General features: G+C 31.7%; 1 protein-coding gene across 23 annotated transcripts in view; it reads right to left on the bottom strand.

Annotated features, from left to right (window-relative positions):
* Positions 1–19,470, bottom strand: part of cac (calcium voltage-gated channel subunit cacophony) — a 289,078-nt gene that overhangs the window by 62,700 nt on the left and 206,908 nt on the right. For 15 of the 23 annotated variants that reach the window (XM_087350471.1, XM_087350455.1, XM_087350485.1 and 12 more), the window contains 3 exons: positions 15,432–15,542; positions 9,892–10,002; positions 343–426 (listed from right to left, as the gene is read on the bottom strand). In XM_087350471.1, coding sequence (XP_087206597.1) covers positions 343–426; positions 9,892–10,002; positions 15,432–15,542 — 306 coding nt within the window. The remainder of the gene's footprint in view (positions 1–342; positions 427–9,891; positions 10,003–15,431; positions 15,543–19,470) is intronic. The other 8 variants (XM_087350513.1, XM_087350480.1, XM_087350487.1 and 5 more) reach the window with 2 other exon arrangements.

The following is a 19,470-nucleotide window of genomic DNA, read 5'->3' as shown; positions in this document are numbered from 1 at the left end:
CAGAAATTGAATCTTGGTTATCAAGATCATGTCTGGTCTCATTACTTAGTTACTAATTGAGCTAATTTGGCTCATCAGTAACATCTTCCACAAAACTCAAACCATAGTAATATTTTAATTTGTCTTGTAGTGTAAAAATGAGGAAAAGCATCATGACAGAAATACAAGATGAATATTTCTACAATACCAGTAAACGTATATCAGGATCTGCAAGTCTTATTTCCAAATGATATAAATTTTAATGCTTCCCTTCAAGTTCTTGAAATGTCACAACAGATTACTAATAAGAGCTGATGAGCAGGCCATGCACCATCACGCTGGTATGACTTCTGTCTTACTTACCCCTAACTCTATAACTAGGGCATCTATAATGCTGCCAATAACAGTGATGAAGTCAAATGTATTCCAAGGATCCTTGAAGAAATTCTGTAACCAATACATAAATGTTTTGAATTTACACATACACAACAGAACATAGTTTTGTAATAGTTAGCCCCATTTTAATGGGAATCAATTTGTCATTATTTGATATGTTCATATGTACACAAGCTGTGGTGTTACAAATAATACAGAAACAAATACAGTAATGCTTAATGCATTATATAAGACTTTTGATGATAGATCCCACAGAATGAAACAAATAATTTTTGTTCTTATCTGCGAGAGAACGGTTATTCCATCCAGCAAAAGCCTCATTTCACATTAGCATTAGGTGTATATCTGCTTCTTAAAAATTTAAGAACATTGCTACTTGCTGTCAAGTATCTTATATGAAGAAGATAACATAGAGAAGAGAATATGAATGTAATGATATATAGTCTACTTAACAGAGTTCAACATGCATTAAGAAACAGCTATTGGCAATAACAAACTTGGAGCTGCAAGATCCAAACACCAGTTAGATTATGTTTCAGTTTAGTTATTTCAGGATGAACATTTAGGTTTAATGTATAGGATGAAGGTAAACTGGGAGTTTGGTTTTTGTTAAAAAAAGTGAAATGGAAGAGAGATTAAGTCAGTGATCAAGACTGAATATTTGCTGCATGCACAAACTCACTCTGCATAATAGCATGACCATATTTAATCCCACACATGGTTACCATTTGCATAATAAACTTTATACCCACTGGACAAACACACAGCAAAGTTTAGTACAAATCAACCCCTTACATTTAAAAAAACATAAAGAAAGCATAACTGCCATTCTTATCTAGTATAATCATTATAACACAAACAGCGCATGGCTGCGAAACTTAAGTAAGTTATGTGTGTACAGCCAATATGAAAAATACAAACAATTACGTGATGCTGAAACAATATCTTCTTGTATATGAATTTTCAGGATGTTTATGAATTAAAAATCAAAATGATAAAAGAAGAATATGATAGAAGATATGGTAGAAAAATCTGAATTTAATAAAATTTACAATCATATCTTATGAAACAATTTAATAAAAAACTATAATTTTCACTGATGAAAAAGTATGCTGTTGAGACTAAACCCACATAAAAATATCAAGAAATCAAATATGTTAAGTAAAAAGACAGCATAGGAAAGGCAGTCCAGTAGCCTACACCGGGATATAATACTATTACTGAAGCTTCTGAAAAGGTTCAGTCTCAAAGTAACCCATTATGCTTTACCACTGATTTCCAAAAATTTTAAGTTTATAAAATGACATGAAAAGTACCAAATTAAAGTTTTATACAGATATGAAAGACAATTAGAAATAAACACATCTTTCATATCTGAAAGTATGCTGATAAGTGTGGAAAAGAAATTAACTGAAATTAAAATAATGAGATCACAAACTAAAACTGGACTAAGTTTGTGCATTTGGTTTCTTATTGTAATAAAATGCTTAATGAAGTTAATTTTAACATACATATGTATATAGCAATCCAATGAACTGTTTGTTATTTACATTATGGTCAGCATTCAGGTTCCTATTGCAACAAGTATGAAGATGGCTGTGTTCTGGAATGTTGCAAAATACAGTTGGTGCATATTATTAGCACCTTTCAGAGAAGCTTACTGCCTCCACTGCTGGACATGTAGACAACGAGTTCCTCTGAAATGCCAGTTAATATCTATCAGACTATACAGTGCAACATCCCAGAAAACCACCATCTTCATATCTTCATATAGTTCAAAGAACAAAATTTTTACATTATAATGAATAAGTTATACTAGATAGGAATGGATTTCATTGAAAATGTAGTTTATATTATCCTGAGTGATATCAAAGGTTTTTAAATTTTGGTATCTTGGATAATACATACTGATATCAAGAATTTTTATGTGCTTTTATTTCAAATTCTTGATATAAATGGTTGCAGTTATGAAATGCAAATCACTAATTTGGTGCAACCAAAGCAATGGCAGCCATCTTGGTATAATCTAGTGTGATGCGCATAAATGTGGCGACTATTCAACTTATGTATCATAAAATGGAACTTTTGAAAACAATAATCAGTTAAAATGTTTCCATTATCATTGAATCCAGAAGTCAATCTTGTAATATTGTCCATTCTTGTCAAATTGATATTACTGTATTAACTTCTTAAATGTGAGATTTCAATTCTATTACTTTAAAACCAATAAAATATGATTTTAACATAGAACACAACCAAACGACCAATCTTTACATGATCATGATTCTCACTACCATAACAACAGAAAATGACTGGTTATGACAACCATACCAATAAAAAGCAATTGGAATTATCATATACAGAAATGAAACAACCACTTTTTACTTATGTATATTTCCCAGACCTTGAATAATTTACCTCCAAAATATATAAGAGAAGATAGCAATCTGATGGTTATTCCATTCTACTTTCACAGAAAAGGATAAATATAAGACTACAATTAAGTTATGCTTTATATGCTTATAAGGGAAACTATTTACTTAATGTGATAATATTCACATTTCTTTAACATAGATCAGGCTTGTCAATGCTTACAGTTTGCATCTCTAACTTAATGTCGATATTTTATAGTTATATCATGAACTGGATCATCAACAACACTGATTTAGATTATGAAATCATGAAAGCATGTCTTGAATATAAAATAAAGTTAACATTTTCCTTAATTACTTAAAAATGTATATATAAAAGGTTGATACCATCGAGTTCATTAATATGTGGACATAAAGCTGTTCTTCCATGATACATCACAATTTAAACAGAAGTTGTATGTTTTTAGTCTCCTGTATTAAAATTGGAAACCTGTTTTATAGTGAAGTTTTAATAAAAATTTCTTCTATTCGTATTATATTTTGGAACAACACTTGATATTATGAAAAAAGAAACATTTACAATAAAAGACATTCTGACATGATTGAATAACTGAAAATCTGAAATTAAACTATCATGAACAAATGGGAATATAATCAGACTTCCTATTGTAAACTGCAAATTCGGTCTTATGAATAGATTTTTTCAGATCTTCAGTACCAGCTTAATTATGACAGATATGTTTTTACAAACACAGTTTCCAGTCCTGTCCACTACTTACCCAATGTTGATTGATGGTCGACCCTATGCCAGTCTTGTCTAGGTGGGCTATAATATATGTTCCAATGCTATACCACTCAGTATCATGGGACACACACTCAGTCACACATATGTTCAAAATTGCACACACTTGAATTTGATGAAGAAGACTGATATACTTCATTATGACATTATCCAATCAGGTGGTTCCTAAGTTAAATAATGTGTTTGCTGTATATGACACTGCTATCTTCAGGTACAAAATTAGGCTGTTATGATTTCAGTTTACAGATCTCAAATTAAGACTCAGTTTCAGTCCTTATACTGTAAATTTAATTTATATGTTTAGACTTTGCATATCCTAAAGTAGGGTGTATATTTTTAACCTTAATGTTACAAAATTCAATTGTAGAGTTTGTATTCCATCGGTCAATACTACATGGGGATTCTTCAAAGAGGAAAAACTGACAAACTCTACCACTGGTAACTAAACCAGAACAGAAAATATGCTCTGAATGAGAAAGAATAATGTATTTGATCTGTTACTGGTGATAGAATGATTTGAACTTTCTCCTTCAGACATGGAAAAAGTAAAAACACGTTCTGCCTAAGTTAATACTGCAACTACTTTTTAAAAGTTAATGAATACACCAAGAATAAACATTTCACTCTCAAAGTGACGTTTCTTTCCACAGAGATAACATTTATGTAGAAACAATTTGAAACTATATTTGAGTAAATCAGGGCTTTAAAGCCATATTAAAGCCTGATTCTGAGGAAGCTATACTTTCATTATAAAATGTGATATAGAAAAATTAATAATTATTTTTCTAATTTGGTGGTGTGATGTTCAGTCATCTGAGAATGTGGAGTAACTTTACATAGTTTACAAACTCAATTAGTCTAGTGATGAAACAGCAAAATTAATCTGTCTGAAAATGTGTGTTATACTATGCTGAAGTGGGGTGCCTTCAAACACATCAGTACATCAACATAAAATCCAAGTACACTTTCATTTCTCACACATGATTCCAAGCTTAAAATCATCCCCTCCAATCACTTCATATTTTATGTCCTTACTAAAAATACACAAAATTAAATTTAATAATAAAAAATAAATACATCTGTTCTTAAAAACATTCAACTTAACAGCCTTATGTTTTTTTTTTTCCATGAAGAAAGTAGAGCACCTGAGTTTCAGAAATTAATAAAGACATAATGCGTGTCCCCTAATACTGAAAAGAAGAAGGCTGTTCAATTTAAAAAATTTGACTAATGAGCAATAGGAAAAAAAACCCTGAAGTATCTACAACCCAAACCCTTACCAGTGGCCCAAACTCAGAGGTAGCCTGAGGTCATGCTTCCAGAATGACAATAATTGAAAATTAATTCAGAACCAAATTCCACTGCTTTTGCCATAAAGGAAATGTGAAGAAAACTATTTTTATAGGTTACCTGTTGAGCAAACCAACCCACTCTAATGGGAAATATTAAATATTATACAGAAACTATACTTATTATAATTTACAATTACTGTTGATGGCTGTCTTCTGGGTTGTAGTGCCATGTAGTCTGGTAGAAATTTATCAGCATTTCAGAGGTCCATGCAATGAGTATGACTTACTCATCACTCTGATGATGGAGGCAGCAAGGACCTCTGAAACAGCAATGAACTACCAGATTACACGGAACTACAACTGTGCTGTGAGAACCCACTTACAATTACAATCCTACTTAGAGTTACTGTTACCTGTCACAGCATTTCTATTTGAATTGAATGATTATGCTTAAATCTATCCATTATTTGACAGGAAATAAAAGATGGGAAGTAAATAAATGAATTTAGGAAATGTAACATTAAGTACTGTATACTCTACAGACAAGGAGGGCACATACAACACAAGAACAGATATTACTGACATACAAATACAATATACAGAAACAAAGTTTCATTAATATGAATTCTTTAATTAAAACCAGTATAATGAATCTAACTGCTTTGTTATTTTGTGTATGTCATTATTTTTCATTATGGTGAATACTTCTTTCAGTTCTTGACTAAGTATTATGGGGCAGAAAGAATTTTCAAAACACCTAACAGCTGGGAATAATAACTAAAATTTTATTTCAGTAATGAGGGAAGAAAATTTCAAGGTCCTGCAGAATGTTATTCATAAAATCAAGACTTAGCTCATATACAAACCAGAGGTGTAAGTTTTTAAATTTGATAGTATGGTTGAAACAAAATAATTGAAGTAATATGATCCTAGTACCTCCAAAAATAATTCCCCATAATTTTAAAATTCAGAGGTCTGTCACTGCCACAAAAGCCTTCTGTGAGCCAAATGACTCTAATTTACTTTATAACCTATCAATTCAGCAACTATTTTAATATTAAGCGCAAAATAAGTTTTACCTTTCTGGGCTACCTCATTCTGAGGTTAAAGTATCTATATAGATATGTCAGACTTTCATTTCCCCTATGCACACTGCATGCCAAAGCCTCAGTCTCTTTCATACTTTGATATAATTATTATAACAATACTTGAAAAAGTTAATGTAAATTACTTTGTATAAGTTTTGACATCATTATAAAAAATGCCAATTTGATAAAAGACGTGTTAAATTAAAAAACTGAAATTCCATTCCTGTTTTGGATGTAAATGTGTAGGCTTAAAGAAACAGAATATTTGTCAGCAATGTTACTCAGTTCACCCACACATGTAGTAGAGGGAAGGTAAAAGTGCTGTGCCCCAATCTAGGAACATGCACAGAAAATGACATGTAGCACTGAGTTTGACATCTCAGCTGACAACAGCATAGTATATTTATATTTCCCCAAACAAAGCAATACTCTGATTATAATTATTAGCTTAATTAAGAGTCACAATATTTAAAACAAGCAGAACAAACATATAATGTTGTAATGTATTCTGGAAAAACATAAATTTTTTCCAAATATATTATCTTTATTTTGCACATCTCACTGGTCTTGTTCATCTACTGCACTTACATTTCTACAGTTGCAAAGAAATTCCACTGCACACAGTTATGCATGAATTAGTTTTCCTTACATTTCACTGAATGTTCACCATATTGAAAAATGCTTAAAATGAAAGTTGTAGATCTTATAAGGTCCATGCTTTGTATTATGAACTAATTTTGTATATGTTAAGTTGGTTTTTAAAAGTATGATAAACTTCAATTTAGGTTCATGCAAAGTATAAATTATAACTGACTGATGCGAACTGAATTAAATTCACTGTAAACTTTTGGTATAGCCTATTTACTATCAAATCAGATCAATATCTGTTCATTAACCTTTAATAGCCATGTGTCATGGCACATTTTTAGTGAATACTTAGTCTGAAATGAATATGCAATTAGAAAATCATAAAAATATTTGTAATGATGTCAAACATTTTCTTTAAAGTTTGTATTTTTGTGCAGTTTTGCTGGTAGTTACTAATATTTTAGAGGATTATAATGCCTCCATCTTTAGGGTCCACCTCTACCTTAAAGATACAGGTAATATGTCCTTCCAAAGTTATGGTAACTGCCTACAAGAATCAGAGCCCAGAAACCCACAGCTGGCACTTTCACCATTGTGAGAATCTCAAATTTCATATTTCTAAGAAATTCATATTAATTAAAGCATATTATACCTTGTAGTTAGCTTGTCAATCAATATTTTTATACAGTATGTGCCTCATGTGGTACAGATCAGAGGTTAAGAAAGAGGTATATAAAACTTTCCTGGAGAAAAAATAATAATTCTAATTAGAGGGATTAAATTTCTTGAACAATTGATGGTAAAATGAACATTTGGGTAAATATCAGGAAGAGAGTAAAGTTATTGAGCAATCTACATGTGAAAATGGTTATCTTCTGGGTTCTCGTGCCATGTTGTCTGCTGCCTCCATCATCATCATCATCATCATCATCATCATCATTAGGATGATGGAGATGATGGTGATGAAGGAAACAGCCAGTACCTCCAAAATGTTGGTAAACTTCTACCACACTATACAGCACTACAACCCACAAAATAGCCATCTTCATACTCACTGCCATATGAACCTCAAATTCTAAAATCTACATATGCTAAACTAAGATATAATAATAAGAAGCCACTTGGTTTGAAAGTTCAAAAACAATTTTTTTTAGATTAGAATGGTATATATAGCACACAGAATTATACAGATAATTGGGGCAAGGTAATACAGACATATTAATAATATCTGAATGACAGGACAGATTGGGTAAAATTATCCTTGCACTTAATTAAGCACCACACCATGAAGACATAGGTAGAAGTGGAGGTACAGTTCCACTTATTCTGAACCTTGGCACTAGATGTAGGTAAGCAGTCAGTTTCATGCTCCAGCTTATTTACCACTGGCAACATATCTTGGCACCCACTGGATACAGGGCCTGTCAGACCCCAGACCTGTCTAGATGTCATAGCAAAGAAAAAATCTTCTGCTGCCAGGAACTGAACCCTGGTCATCCAGCTCACAGTCAATCACTTTACTTGACTGTGCCACATGAGGAGCACCTACTTATCAGAAAAGTTACTTAAATACTGCCACTGGCAATTTAAACAACAGTGGCACACACCTCCATGGGCATGAAGTGATGCTGCTGAATAAATTATTGATGATAATATATAACAAATTAAGACGGGAGGTTCTTTCCTGTACATGAGAAAAATGGACAATATGATGCCAATTCCATTCAGTATGTTGTTACTTTGGATGCTTCATTCAGAATTTTGAATATCTACCTCAGTGCAATGTATTGCATACTGAAACAATACTTACAAAAATAATTTGAATCAGATCCAGAAACAGCATTTTAATTAATAGCAATCTTATGATTCAGTTCATAACCAAGTGGATTCTAATGGTAATAAATATTGGGGGAATTTGTATAGGCCTGCTACTCACACAATCTACACACAGCGACTGACAGTATATTAATTTGTCTAGACACTCTGGGCTGATACTAAAACATAGTAAATCTAAGTTTGTTCTAGGACCGACCACTAAACAGCTTAACTAATGAGGATGAGGCAACTGGAACTTGTATTACAGCTAGGCATTCCTTCTGTCATTGATGTATTCACAAGAATACATATTCAATACAGAAGATAGAAAATAATTTTGGAATAATCTCAGAGTTTCAACATGCCAGTGTCTCACTTAGAATACACTATTTTTAAGTTTATTTTCAAATGAAACAAGAGTGAATGGGTGTATTGTTATGTAGTATATATTTTCCAGATATATTCTTTGTAAATGTCCATTCTCTTACAGCACTGATTGCATTGTAGATACAAATAAATTTGTTTCTTTCAACTTATTCTTTGTGTGCCAAACTGCTGTAAAAATACAAGAACCGAAAATTGAAAAAGAAGAGCAATGTATACAACACAGCTAATAAGGGATACAGGAATGTATTACTTCGTTTGCATTTAATTGAACACACCATTCTGAAAATGTATAAAATAACATTTTTAGATTTTATTAAGGTCTTTAATTTTATGTAAATTCAGGAGTTTCAGGAGTAAAAACTTTGTGTAATATGTATGGCAGATATTTTCATCACCTTATATACTAGTGGCCATAATAACACACCAGTAGTCAGTATTTAATTATTTGAGTTTTTACAGCCTTATTCTGACTTCCTGTGTTTGTCCTTATCTATTGAGACCTACATAACATTTTTTTCTGTTTTTTCCCTTTTTCTTGTACTATTAGGTCTTTATTTAGGTCTCTATGATATGTGTAAATGAAAAATATAAATCAATCAGACCAAAGAGTAGTATGCAAGTTTTCTTTGATTTGGAGGTAATAGTTTATGTTTTCAAAATGTGATTTTGTAGTATATATATTGCTCTAAATTATGGAAATATCAGGATAAATCTTGGTTGATAACAAATATGTCAAAATTCTATCAAACTTTAAATAATATCCACTGATGTTTCACAGAAAGATAATGCCAAAGCTGGTGGACACGTGCAAGGTGAGTTTACAGGATTGTAGCATAAATGTAAAAAAGTTGTATTTTCTTCAGATTCAATACATTACTAAATAAATCATCATTTTAACTTTATATAATTTGATAATAGGAATGCCTAAGAAGTCAAGTCCCATCTACTATCTGAGTGAGCTAGCTTACTACTACATCCAGTTGCACACATTTTATATCTAATAATTCAATTATGTTATATAATTTAAAGTTCTAGAAAGGAAACAACCAAATATATCTAAGCCATATTTCTAAGAGTGAGAAGACTGCATGTCCACCAGGTCACCTCCTAGCTTGGTACACAAGCAATGCTGAGAGCATGTTGTAGGTTTAGACTTTAATAATGGGCTTCACCTTGCATCCATACGCGATCAGTTTCAACAGGCATTCTATGAGGAAGAAGAGGGTGAAGAGCGAGTTCATGATATGGAGGATATCGACTAGCAGTGGTGGGGCGTCGTGGTACTAGACAAACAGAACACGTACAAGTTAGCAATTCTACTGCTTGTCATGTTTGTGTCTTTCATTTTGCATAGAATCAGGAGTGTATAATTTTTTCTATATCTTAATTATTCACAATTTGAATCAAGAAGATAAATTTCCTTTATTGTATAATTAACTAAACTTTCTACATTAACTCTTCTTTTACTTAAACTATGAAGGATTCTTAGTGATTATTAGTCATTAATATGCTCATTTAAGACGAGAACACTATGCTCATTTAAGACGAGAACACTACACTTGTCACCTTTATGTTACACATGACTCCAGTCTCAGTCTCTTAAACAATTTATCCGTGGTCATCTCCAAGCTTCCAACTGATTGCCATGCATGAATGCAAGAAGTGGTTTGTAAAAACTTCAACTTTATTGTGTTAATAGAAAGATAACATACAAATTAATTGTCTCAAACCAATAAGTCAAGCTTTCAGATGAGAACTGCATCAAATGTTTGGTGTTACCCAACATTTCAGCAAACACCGCAGTTGCCATTTTCAAGGTGGGCATATGGTGGGGTGAATTCTGGAGGCCTTATATAAATCAGACAGTGCATGGCAAGATTAATTTTATGGTGCTAATCAGTGGACTAAATGACAAATAAATCAATGTTCTGAGTCAGTGTCAGAATCATGCTGACATATAAACGGACAGAAAATATAAAGAAATATAAAGTCTGTATTCTGCTTCTTCTTCCAAAACTCACTCTACAGTAACCACATAGTACTAAAATATTATTTCCTTCCAAAAAGGTAGATAAGAGTGTTATTTAGAAGATTTTGTTCAAGTGGCAGAGATAGAAATACTATTACAATATAATAATGATGATAATACTGATAATAATACTAATAATAATACTAATGTAATAGACAATTTCTTTTACAAATGAAAATGGTATGACTTTCTGAAATTTAAATTTGACTGTTATATTGTTATTGTTCTTTTAACCTACCAGGAAATTTGGTATCTTGTGTTAACCACATCATCCATGCACACCAATTCTTTATGTTTGGAATGTTTAACACAGTTTTCCAATAAAATGTTTGGAAAACTAAGAGCATAATGAAATTTTGCTACAATATAAAACCTAAACTGTAAATGTTTCCAGACCTGCATGTCATCTCTCCAACAGCCAGTCATTGTGTTGTTTTTTGTATATTATACTCATACTATTAAACATGTCTGTAAGCTGCACCTCAAAATACTTTGCCTTCCAAACATGACTTACAAGTGCTAGGTCATTATAATAAATACATAAATATGTATATTATATATTTACATTTCTCTACTAATATGCACACATGTGTTACCATGTCTCTGTTTTCTTGCCTTTAAGTTAATGGAAAATTAATTTTAAAAAAATCAACTTACAAGAAATGTTTCCCATTCTTAAAACAAGAAGTCAGAACATTGTTCATCTATTAAAAAGGCTGACATATAGTTTGTGCCAGGTACCAAAATTAATTTGACTAATGTTTAAAAATGCACTCATGCTGTTTCCACAGTGATGATAATACTCAAATACCTGACTGAAGAAGTGACTGAATGACTCTTGGTTTATTTAATGGCACACTTTCAACTGCAGTATTTGTACAGTACAGAACAGTGAGATGGCTCTGAATGGTGAACTGGAAAAGACGGGATAGGAAGATGGTATCCCATTTTCCTCAGTGACTATGTAAACCTGCAAACACCTCAAATATGGCAACTGTATTCAGGCTGGCAATTGAAAATATTAACTCCTGAAAGTAGAGTAGTAATGCTAACCACTAAATTGTGACATTCAATCACTGAATAAAAGTCTAGTTTTGCTGCTTCAACAATCTGTTTGCCACTAATAGCACAGCGCACAGCCTTTCTTAAAAAGCCGACAGTTATTCAGCTGGTCAGGAATTTATAAATTTTGATGTAATTCTAATGTCATTCACCTGAAATTTCAAAGTCTTTCACAGTACCCAGTTTTCAGTAGGGAAGCACAGAAGTAGTCTGGGTTAGTGTGTCAATATTATTACATTTCCTGAGTTATGAAAATGTGTAATAGCTATTTAACCAGGGGTTTTAAGTATAGTGAAATATATCCTGATAAGGCACAATGGCTTATAACATGTGTTTCACAGTTCAGATTATTACAATTTTCATGTTTCATCTTATGTTTAGATTCATATTAGAACAACAAATCCCAGTAATAATTAAATTTGTAACATGAGATCTACAATAAATAATGTTATGTTTGGACAATGTTTTTTCCTTAAGATGACCACTTCTGGCTTTTAGTAGTTAACCTTTCTTGAGTTACATTACACTAATGCCATAAAGATAATGTGATGATATTAAGACCTTACACATAAAATGTTAACTGTAATGTTATATTCTATTTAAAAATGTGGGATAGAGATTGTACAGCATAAGGCTTAAAGGAAATTTTACAAACTAAGTCAAAATAATTATTCTTTATGGCAGAACACCACTGCCACTTTGGTAGTAACTTACTATAATATGCACAACTTGCGTAAGAAGAAAAAATTATTCTTAATGGGTAACTAGAAAAGCTTATCAAGGAGTATTCTAATGACCCTCTGGTGATAAGACTCCTGATTCTATGCAGTCTAGTTTATGTAATTAGTTATGACAGCATGAAAGACATTCCAGTCCCATATGGAATATTTTCTCCTTTCAGAGAAAACTGAAGGCCTTCTTTATTTCAGAACACATTCAATATAGCAAATGTTGGCAATAAACATTGCAGCATTAAAACCTCAAATTTTATGCTTTCAGTGCTTAAGATTTTATGTTAAATTAATTTTGCTGCATAAATATACATATAATTATATACCATAATAATAAGTTACTCTCATAGAACATTATACAGACATAAGCCACATTCTTCAGGCATTGACTCTTCTACACTGTGAAGAAGCAGAATTTTGAAATATAAGAGAATACTGCCAGAAAATAAAAGAAGCCCTTCAAAAATTGTATAAAAAACTAACTTCTGGCAACTGGCATAAGAATAATATATTTAATAAACTACAAAGCAGGCATTTGAAAGTGAAGGGCTACATTCACACTGGTCCAGTTCACTGTCTGCAAATGTAGCCGCACAGCACAGCCAACTACCAGGAACCTAAAAAAACAACTTAAACAACTTCCATAAATCAAACTAAATATCATCGCATTACAATTAAACATTCCCATGGATGGGCGGGTTATCTCCATTGTGGAATAACACTGTGTCTACTGAATGACTACAGAATTCAACTCAACACTACAGGGCCGAGCTGCCACGAGTTCGGCAATACTGACTAGACATATTAAATGCAGTTCATTCTAGTTATTTTATTCCAACCTGTAAAGAAAAGATTTAAAACCTTATACACAACCAAATAATTAAAAGCAGATACATGTGCACATAACCAGACTATTTATCAAAGGAAGCACAACAAAGGGCTATCTCTAAATAGGTGGTTTATTTTAACATAAACCATCTTATTTATGTGAGATAAAGCATGCATTTAATATCAAGAAAACATTCCAATCTTACTTTCGTAAGAATGAAACAAGTCCAATTTGAGGCCAAATCACATTATGTGGCACTGAATCCAAGTTCTGATTAGCATACCATGGCAACATTACCACATTCAAATGTGTAATTAATGCCCATGGTTAATAAAGGGCTAAACATTCATCCAATAAGGTTAGTACTGAAGGTACTACAGTCATAGTCCTTGAGGTCAGACACTAATTAGACCATAAACTGCAGGGTCATGTTCTTCAAACAGCCTATTTATAGCAATGGCAAATACATCATATCACTTTCAACAGCCAATTCATGCAAAACAGCACCATGCTGAACCATCAACAAGCCATGCCTCTGACATGTTACTGTAAGACAAAGCATGCACAGGCAAATCAAACATTCAGCATCACCATATTCATGGGGCAATAACCAATCTCATGCTAAACATCTAATGCCACATGCTCTCTCATTGACTGAAGGAAAACGGGCCAAACATCATGGCTAATAAATATAAAGTCTGGGAGGATACAAGGGAAGAGGGATACATCATCTTCTCCTAATTAATCATTATTTTTGATATTGAATTTAGCTTCTCAGTTCACTAAGTCTTAATACACTTCACCTTTAAATAGTGACCGACACATCAACATTAATTTAACATATCTACACCTCAATAGTGAAAAACGTATCCTACACACATTAAATTTGAAGAACTATAGAAGGAAATATGATGTCCTACAATTTAATAGACAATAGCCCTATCATACTGCTAATATTTATTTATTAAAAACCTAAATCTAATATGTGGCAAAAATTAGCTTCTGTGGCTATATTTTAAATTGAATATCATATGGAGAATTCCATTCATCATGGCTGTGCTTTTTCAATAACTTCAAACTTAATACATCTGATTCTTCTGAGAAGAATAATTATGCTTAAAGTAAAAATTTTAGTGACTGATGTGTGATAAATTACATAAGTAGCAATGCCATTCAGGTAAAGTGGATTATGGGTCAATACTAATATCCCTGAATTGTTATGACATTAATATGGCACAATATTTCATAAATTTAGGTTACTTCTCCAAGCAAAGATGAAATTGAAAAAGCCAGCACTCCTTCCCTCAAAGGCAAAATGGGAGCTGACATTATTTATCATGATATTCCATTTCCAAAATTGGTTGTCATGTTGACAATTTTGGCAGTCTCTGATGGAGGAAGGAAGAAATACCTAGCAGTACTGGTAAAAAAGTATACTGAACAATGAAGCTTAAATTTTTTTAACTCTTTTATTTTACTTATTTATACTGCAGATTTATCATGCTTATTAAAACAAAATTTGTTACTTGAAGGACTAGATGCCTATCATTCTTGTCCACTGCATTCCGCAACAGCAAGTAAATAAATATGAGGATTAGTTTAGTTTAGTTTAGTCTAGTTTTTAATTCATGCATTTATCCTGGACTTATGAAGCACATAACGTTTGATATAATTTCATTTACCAAAGTATAAGTGTCACAGAAGGTGCAACCATGCTTGCAAGTTTACCACAAATTAGTAATTTCAGTACATCTTTCCACTAACTTTATCTTCATTTTTATATTATTACAAAGTAGAGGGTTGCAGCATTTAAAAAACTGTAGTCAAAGACATATTAAACTTTTACATGAACCATAATTCAGTATCTTCCTTCATGAAAGAAGAAATGTCTTACATAACAAATGTCAGAACTCGACAACCTAGTAATGATTATTTTAGTCAGGTCCCATTTATACCACTGAGTTTATCTGACTGTTTCTCTCTATAACAAAGAAATATAAATGTGTTTTGTTGCTGATGTAGTTAATGATGCTGCTGCTTTAAGATTAGGGTGTTCCTTACCCGCACTCCAAACGCCACAATCTTGAGAATACACTCAATGGTAAACATGCTGGTGAAGCCGATGTTCATGTAGCCAAGAGTTTCCTTGTACACAGTGCTTTGCTTGTCATACTAGAACAAATATTAAAAAGAACCAAGAAAAAAAACAAATGAAAATAAATAAAAACAAAGATCACATAGCACAGTGATGAGGAAAGAAATCACCAGACACAATTGACAAAACATAACTTAATACCAGGTGGTTTAGAATGGAAATTATACACAAAAGATTTGATGCAGACAGACTGCTTGTTACAACATATATTTCAAGTTCCGAAGAATGTTCAATTTACTTAAATTACAATGGAATATTTAATCACTGTGTTTTTCTCTTCTGATCAGAAGAAGTTTGTGGCCTCTACTGTAGGCAGATGCACATATTTCTTTCGAAAATGTAACTCCCTGAAACACTTGTTAAACATGACAAAAGTTATGTTCATACCTCTTTAACCACTAGACAGATATCCTACTTGAGGGCAATCAGTTCATTTCTGACTTCAGGAAGCAAAGAAGCTTTTCTGCCACACTCATTCCCACCGCTTTATTTTCTGCACCTCGCTTCACTTTACCCACTACATGCATCTTGAACAGTGTCTTCAGGGTTTCAACCAGCAAATTTAACTAAACTATCCTTCCTACCCTAACCAAATTTCGCCATGTCTTGTGGATGCCACTTTCCACATTGTATTTTAGCCATAATTGAATAAGTATGGAAGTAACAAAAATTAACCTAAAATATTCAGATTCTGTAATATGTACCTGTATTATTTTCAACACAGAGAGATTTGTTAGGAATAATTAAAATTTTCAGTATGTATAAGAACATGCACTTTCTATATGCATTAACAAACACTAGTGATTTTTACTCATTGAAATAATTGCTCAGATTAACAATGAAAAATGTATTTTCACTTAGTGAGTTTTTTTCTGCATTCAATGTTTCACTCTGAGAAAGTTATGCCATCATGAGTAATTCAAGGGAACATTTTCTAGTTGATCACAGACTTCCAAGGTAAGAAATATATAACTTTTTTATTTTAATTAGCCATTTCACAATTTAGGAGCTGGTACAAAACATTCTAAACTTCCCTGTCTCATCTACGTATTGTATTTTGCAGATCTAAATCATAATATTGTTACTGAAAAACAAGAACATTTTTATATTTATTTTTCTTGAATTATTTACTAAAAGCAAACTAAAGCAGTTATAATTATCTCACACTTGCAACATAAATAATATTCATGGAAAGTTCTCTTTCAGCAATCTGCCTGCACCAAGTAAGATTATTAACAAGGATGGAGAATTATCATACACAAGAGAGCATTTACCAGAAGCTTCCACCATATCTGCAAATATCAAGACAAACACCAAACACACACACTTAAACCATTACACACAGTACCACAGAAATGTCCACAGACATTCAGTTCAAAACCCAAAATCTAAATAAAATGCAAAATTTCTGGCATATACAAAATACTAAATACAAAATACTAAACAACAACAACAACAACAACTCTGATTATGTTTGCATGATAAAAGATGACAGTAACATCAGAGTGAAATAATATAAATGAAGTGTTTGTTTAAATGTCTACTCCTAGGTTTCAAGTTCTATCAGTTTGGATAGTTTTATACTGGTATTTCATATATTCACAGAATTCTGACCTACAATATCATTTGAAATAATATTATGTGCTAAACCCAAAGCACAGATTGTGGGTTTTATCACAGTGATCAAAGTCTACACCAAAAGGCAAATGTGTGTTCATAAGATGTCTGAATATCTTAGCAGTTATTTTTTCAGTTTTCATCTTTACATCCTTGTACTCATTAGGGTATTGATTTCTAATTTTCCATTTTTTAATATTGTCATACCTTGTTTCATAACATCATTGATACTTTTATTTCTGGATTTCTAAAACTTGTGGAAGTTAACGTAACATCACAGCATCCCCAAATTTTGGACCTAATCTACAAAGACAACAAGTATTTGTCCATAATGTTTATTTTTTATGTTAAGAGTTATGTACTTACTGTAATCTTTCACTTTGAATTGTATTTGTTTTTTATTTTACTGTCTGATACTATTTCTCTGTAATTTAGATTTTAGGGTTCAAACTGTGAAGGTCATAAGAATATATTCATGTAAATGCTCTCTAGTTTTGCATTTTAGCTTACAACCATGCTGGAAGGTAAGCTGGATGCACATTTGTCAAAGCTAGAGCTAGAGAATTCTCATTACCAACATAAAAAGAAGTTATTCTTTTCAATAACCATTATGTTTCAAGGTGATTAGATATGTTCTACTTTGCTGGACATACTGCTGGTTTGTGTGATGCAATTTAAAGATCAACTTCTCCATTTTCATCTTGTTATGCATCTTCTATCACCAAGCCTGGGTCTAACCCACATCAAATATCGAAAACTCTGACTACAAACATCTCAAATGTAAACAAACTATTCTTAGTTTGAAAATGAAAATGTTTGAACCACATATGCAAAGTATTCAGAACACTAAATCCATGTCCTTAAACCTTATATAAGGGGCTGCAGGCAGAAGAGATGACAGATAAAATGATGTAATATACTAAGTTATATATCAAAGATCATGGTATATTTTAATTTTTGAATGAGGTACTCATGAAAAAAATAAATGCCAAGAAATAATGGTTACCTATTAATTAATAAACTTTGAAATTTTACATTTGTGGAATTGTGCCAACAGTTCAGTAATGTTGTTACTCTTTATTCCTAAACTACAAAGAATATAGAATATTATTTTTTCTGTGTCCACTTTTCTGAAAATCTAATACTACAGGTCATTCTGAATTTTAAACATGTTGCATATGTGCAAATGATTTCCCATTTTACATTACTCACTGCCTTAATTTTATAAATTATAAAGTTTATTATGCCATTTGGAATGCACCAAATTAACTGCAATATTAGTTTTAGGGCTCTGATTATATTTACAATTAAATATTATTTTATAATACCTAAATAATATGTAAAACAAAACTGTCTCCATTAAAATAATGCACTTTACAACAAAGCTTTACAACAGACTTTATGCCAAGTTCTTTATACTGTTATTTTCAAATATTTTATATATACTATACATTTATTTTCTAAACTACAAAAGAAATACAACAGCATTATGTTCAAAATCCTCTATTAAGACATTTTAAATGTATTTTATTTGTTTGCTTCTGAATACTAATCCACTGGCTGTAGCCTTTTGCTTAATTTATATGTTGATCCACACATCTGTTAATTAAAGGATGACTTAAATGCACTGATATATTGGTTCTTTAAGTGCATGATTATAAATTTTAGATGTCAATGTGACTAGAAATGACGAACTTAATACTTCAATCTTTCTTAGCTCTACCACAGTGAACTTCATTTTCGTTTTGATGTGCTTTTTTCACCACTATCTAGCTAGCTACCTACTGGCCAAACTGACTGTGTGGTTTAGTATATCAGTAAGCAGTGGCTCGAGGACATATAGTATCTAACGCAGACATAAAATAATGAAGTGCTTTCAACATAAGGGAGCTTAAATAAAATGTTCCTGATGTATGGTAAATAATTTAAGGGATATCTGTAAGATTTGTATCTATGATTGTATGTAGTCAAACAGAATTTTATTTTGGGCAGTATATAAATTAAAATGAATTTCACTCCAGAATTACAATGACAAATACGATAGCAATAAATTTCAGATGTAATGCCCAGAAAATAATGCCAAAATAAAGTAGAATTGATTCTCTTGTATACCAAATTAAAACTAAAAAATCTGTTTTGATTATGACTTTGAAACATGATTAAATTAGTTGACAAATTCAGTGAATTACCATGCATCAGCAGTTTGCAATGTTTCTTTTTCATGTCCCTTTAGACAAGGAAAAGGAACAGTCAAATAAAAATAATCTAACAGCCAAAGAACAACAGAATACTGGAATTCATAAAAAGCCCTAATTTTATGTTACTGAA

The sequence above is a fragment of the Zootermopsis nevadensis genome, unplaced genomic scaffold (assembly GCF_977971745.1).
Source record: "Zootermopsis nevadensis isolate Lab colony 2312 unplaced genomic scaffold, Znev_1.0 Znev_ptg000002l, whole genome shotgun sequence".
NCBI classification, from domain to species: domain Eukaryota; kingdom Metazoa; phylum Arthropoda; class Insecta; order Blattodea; family Termopsidae; genus Zootermopsis; species Zootermopsis nevadensis.
This window is presented reverse-complemented; position numbering and strand designations above follow the sequence as displayed.